Source organism: Pinus tabuliformis, chromosome 9 (genome assembly GCF_031772625.1).
Source record: "Pinus tabuliformis cultivar Carrire ecotype Pingquan chromosome 9, CPIR1, whole genome shotgun sequence".
Lineage (NCBI taxonomy): Eukaryota > Viridiplantae > Streptophyta > Pinopsida > Pinales > Pinaceae > Pinus > Pinus tabuliformis.
The window spans coordinates 1395762226-1395767470 of record NC_142307.1 but is presented as its reverse complement, the minus strand read 5'-3'; the positions used below and the strand labels follow the sequence as shown (position 1 = coordinate 1395767470).

Below are 5245 nucleotides of genomic sequence, written 5' to 3'. Positions count from 1 at the left end.
TACCAACAAACTAACATACAACATTCAAAATTGTAAACATTTTTTAGGTTTCAGCTTGGTCGGCTTTCTTAAGCATCTTTTAAAGGTTATTATTATTTAAATTGGTCATGAGATCAAAATCCTTGTCTATCTTGGGATCTTTGTCATTAATATCACCCTCTAAGCATTAACATAAGATAGAAAAAACGTAGCATGTCAAGTCAAGATGTTGTTTGATGACATGTACATTTTTGTAGGGTCATGATAGATTAGTTTGACAACCAATGTCATTAACGTCAAGGTACATAAAGGGCTTGGTTCTCTTGATTAGATATGAGTTCCATACCTAGTACATGACAAAATCCAATAGAAACATTGCAATCCTCCAATCCTGAAATTCTAAAAAACCAATAAGTCTGCTGGACTTTAAGTGAGATCTAAAATTCTACTTTCTCCATATGAAATCCAATGAGGTTGAAACCACTCTCAAACATCTTGAATCATTCATGGTAATGTTAAAAATTTAAATAAAAAGACGAAAATAAAAGATAAAAGAGAATGTAAATGTGATATGATATTGCTTGTAATACGGTATTATTTTTTCAGTGAAACCCTGTACACTTGACTAGGATAACATACTCCTTTCAAACTTTGAATTAACTAGATCATGCAAAATTTCATTTCTTAGATAATTCTAGAATTGATTTTAACCTTCAAACACATGATTAAAAAAAAACAACAACAAAAACATTTGACCATGATAACATGCTTCATTCAAACTTTGAGTCACGTGGATAATGCCAAACTTTGAAAGCTAAATAGGAAATGTCCTTTTCCAAATAATATTTACTCAAAGAAACAAACTTAAGCCACACATGGAAGTTGTAAGGGGATCAGCTTTAACCTTTTGTTTCGTTTTATAAGCATGGTTGTAAGTTTTTTGTGCGTACCTTGAAATTGAACCATATTGTAAGCATGGTTGTAAGTTTTTTGTTCGTACCTTGAAATTGAACCATATTGTAAGGATGGTTGTAAGTTTTTCGTGCGTACATATGTGACTTCATGGCACGTTCAATTCATCGTGTGACTTTGGGGTAATTGCGTTCGTTGTTCGGTAGGTTACAAACTCAAGCTAGTTCAGTCAACACCTTCAATTCATGTGTGACTTTGGGGTAATTGCTTTCGTTGTTCAGTAGGTTTCAAACTCTCAAGCTAGTAGTCAACACCTTCACAAGAAGTTTGTGTTATTAAATATAGGTAGAGCGGATCACAGCCATGGAATACAGTTATCTAAGGACTTTGAGAATATTCAAAAATGGGAAAGAGCACTCTGTTACTCATTTCTCTGCTGCTAAGCTTCTCTCTATTTATTACTCATACTGGTGCTAAACATCGTCATCCTCTGGATTCGCTCACCGCGTCTGAATTCAGACATGTTCGTCGGCTCATGCTCAAGTCTGAACTCGGCTCACACAAGAACTTAAGCTTCCAATATGTTGGTCTGCAAGCACCGCACAAAGAAGCTGTGTATAAGTGGAAAGATGGGTTAGCTGCTTTGCCTTCCAGAGAGGCCTTTGTAATCGCAAGAATCCCTGGGGAAACCCATGAAGTTCTTGTAGATCTTACTGCAGCTTCTGTTGTATATGACAAAGTCTATCATGGATTTGGGTACCCCATATTTACATTGGAGGAGCAGGGAAAAGCTTCTGAGTTGCTTCTCACTTACCCTCCATTCATACGTTCCATCAAGAACAGAGGTCTCGAGATCGAATCCGTTGTTTGCGATACGTATTCGGTTGGATGGTTTGGTGAAAAGACGCAGGGCAAGAGAGTAATAAACATCCTGTGCTACTATACCAATGGGACTGTTAATATATACGCTCGACCTATTGAGGGGATCACAGCGGTAGTAGACCTAGACACCATGACAGTTATTGGGTACAGAGATGACAAGAAAATTCCAGTACCCAAAGCAGAAGGGACGGATTACAGATTCTCGGTTCAGAAGCCGCCCTTCGGCCCCAAAATCAATCCAATCTCAATAGAGCAGCCTGAGGGGCCAAGCTTCAGAGTTGAGGGTCATATGGTGGAGTGGGCTAATTGGAAATTCCATATTGGTTTCGATTTGAGAGCCGGCCCTGTTATCTCTACAGCAGACGTGTTCGATGCAGAGAAGGGGAAATTCAGAAGTGTGATGTACAGAGGTTTTGTATCTGAAATGTTTGTGCCTTACATGGATCCAACTCAGGATTGGTATTACAAGACATTTATGGATGCTGGGGAGTTTGGTGTGGGATTAAGCGCGTCTTCGCTTGAGCCACTCAATGATTGTCCTCGAAATGCTTATTACATGGATGCATTCTACGCAGGAGCCGACGGAGAACCAGTGAACATATCCAATGCATTCTGCGTTTTTGAGAGGTATGCGGGAGATGTTTCATGGCGTCATACAGAAGTGTCGATTCCAAACGTGGTGGTAAGTAAATTTTCAAGATATTTGAAATATAATTGAATGTCAAACTTAAAATAGTGGTTTAATTATCTCTCAGTAAGGATTTGTTTGTGTGATTTTTTTGGTGCTTTGAGGAGAGTAACCCAAAAACATCTAATCCATCAAAATTATCGGGTCTTTATCACTATTATAATAATATTAGTCTTCAAAACATACCCCTATCTTTTATATATCTATTATAAATAACCTCATATTGGCCACCTCTAAGATAGATGCACTTATGATTAAATAAATATATAACCCCATATATATATATATATAAAAGTCATGCATGTTTATAGATTTTAAAATTTAAATTGTTGAATATTTCTAAATAATTAAATTAATTTTTATTTTTGTTTTTAAAAAATATAAAAACTTTATAAAATTATATAATATATAATTTTTTTTAATTGAATGATTTGTGTTTTGTCTAGTAATTTGTATAATGGAAAATAAATGTTTTTTTATTAAACTTTAAATTTTAATATTTAATTAGAAGATTTAAAAGTGAAGAAAAATGTTTATACATTTATTTAAAATTGAAATTATAATTTAGAATAGTGTGATATTTTGTATTACATTCAAGGTTATGATGTTATTAGTGGGAATTGAACATGGGTAAGGAGGATCTTAATTATTTCTCCCAACTATCTAAGGTAAACCTAACTCTCTTTCACTCTCTCTCTCCATTTAAAAAATAATACAAATAATGTACTAATAAATGTAAAAAATTTTGAAGTCAAATTTAGACTAGGATAACTTCATTTGTTTGGTATTTCTCTACTTAATGACTGTATGTATTTTCTCTCTAAATTTCTAATTGTTTTATATGTCTAATTATATGTAGATCACAGAGGTAAGACCAGAGGTAACATTGGTGGTGAGAATGGTTACCACTGTGGGAAACTATGACTACATTCTCGATTGGGAATTCAAGACAAATGGAGCCATCCATGTTCAAGTAAGTAATGTTCTAATTCTTTGAAAAAAATTCATGATGGTCATATCACATAAATGTATAACATCAAACTCATAAATTTCCTCCTTTTTTTAATAACTACAGGTGGGACTATCTGGCATTTTGGAAATCAAGGGTTCAAGTTACACAAATTTAGATGAAGTAGCAAATTCAGAGATATATGGAAGCCTATTAACGGAGAACACTATTGGTGTTTTCCATGATCACTTTCTCACTTTCCATCTAGACATGGATGTGGATGGTATTCGTAATTCATTCGTGGAAGCGAAGTTGAAGAGAATGGAAGTTCCCCATGGTGAGTCTCCTAGGAAGAGCTACTGGGCAGTGGACAAAAAGGTTGCCAAGAGAGAGGACGATGCTCAAATCCTCTTTGACGTTAAGAAACCTGCAGACCTTTTGGTGGTGAATCCACATCACAAGACTAAAGTGGGGCAAGATGTTGGGTATAAATTATTGCCTAGCTTACCTATTGCTAGTCTTCTCTCTTTAGATGATTATCCACAGATTCGGGCAGTGTTTACCAACAATGATGTAAGCCACTAACTATAATGTTTCTTCTTATTTTTTAATCAAAATCTATGTTTCTTATTTTATTTTTCATCAAAAAACCATGATTTTCATGTAGGTTTGGGTTACTCCATATAATCATTCAGAACAATGGGCTGGGGGAGTGTATGTGGATCAAAGTCGAGGTGATGATACATTAGCCACATGGACCAAAAGGTGAACATTACATCCTTGCTTTACAATTGAAAATCCAACTTTTGTGTGTGTGTGAGAATTTATACTAACATTCATATAATTAATGTGATTATGAATAACAGGAATCGAGAAATTGAAAATGAGGACATAGTTCTTTGGCATACTATGGGAATCCATCATATTCCTTGTCAAGAAGATTTTCCAGTGATGCCGACTATATCTGCATCATTTGAATTGAGACCTGCCAACTTTTTTGAAAATAATCCCATTCTCAAATTACGACCTATATCTTTGACAATGTTGCCAAATTGTACAAAAAAGGATTAAGTTAATTATTTCAAATTACTCTATATCTATATTTAAATAAAAGTAGAAATAGTACAAACTTAAAGATTAAATAAACATTAATCATCATGATATTTTATGACGATTAATGAAGAATGTTTAGGGAATTGTTATGATCAATAAATTACTTGGATATGTTTGTAAGCATTAAAATTCATTTCTTTATGACCTAATGTTCGATGAACGTGTTGTCCATTGTATTGAGTAATATTTAAATTAGATATCGATAACATTTTTTCATCACTGATTAAAGTGAACATTTTCAAATCCTTTCCTATGTGTGTGTGAGATTTAAATTGAAATAGGTTAAAAATACTTTTTCAAATTTAAATATTTATTAGCTGAGTCAATGAATTTATTTTTATATTAGATTGTAGGAATATTTTGGAATTTTATAAACAATAGTTAGGTACTAAATTGGTATTCTATGTTGTTTATGGCATTTTCTAATATTTTTAGAATTTACAATGGGATAAAGATGTCTTGTTGTTTTCTTTGATACTCTGTAATATTTTCGGAATTTACAATTGAGATAAAGATATCTAATTACTATTGTTGTTTATAACATTTGAAATATTCTTCAAATTTATAATTGGAATAAAAATATCCCATTATTATTATTTAATATATTGTGAAATATTCTTAAAATTTACCATTAAAATAAAAATACCAATTATTTAATAAATTACTAATATTATATATATTATAAAAATATATTATTTTATATAAAATATTTTAAAAACATA

General features: G+C 32.6%; 1 protein-coding gene across 1 annotated transcript; it reads left to right on the top strand.

Moving 5' to 3' along the window:
- The first annotated feature begins 1174 nt into the window (after nt 1–1174).
- On the top strand, nt 1175–4683 carry LOC149153748 (primary amine oxidase-like). The gene is made up of 5 exons (XM_089438985.1): nt 1175–2455; nt 3321–3434; nt 3537–3983; nt 4078–4175; nt 4277–4683. Exons 1-5 carry the CDS (start codon nt 1295–1297, stop codon nt 4479–4481), a joined length of 2025 nt encoding a protein of 674 aa, XP_089295111.1. The 5' UTR covers nt 1175–1294; the 3' UTR covers nt 4482–4683.
- Nucleotides 4684–5245: the final 562 nt, after the last annotated feature.

What these genes read in the sequence shown, in the direction of transcription:
- LOC149153748 (XM_089438985.1), top strand. Translation starts at nt 1,295, where the DNA reads ATGGGAAAGAGCACTCTGTTACTCATTTCTCTGCTGCTAAGCTTCTCT. An exon ending in ATGGAGCCATCCATGTTCAA is followed by an intron (nt 3,435 to 3,536) that starts GTAAGTAATGTT and finishes TAATAACTACAG; the next exon opens with GTGGGACTATCTGGCATTTT. An exon ending in CAGTGTTTACCAACAATGAT is followed by an intron (nt 3,984 to 4,077) that starts GTAAGCCACTAA and finishes ATTTTCATGTAG; the next exon opens with GTTTGGGTTACTCCATATAA.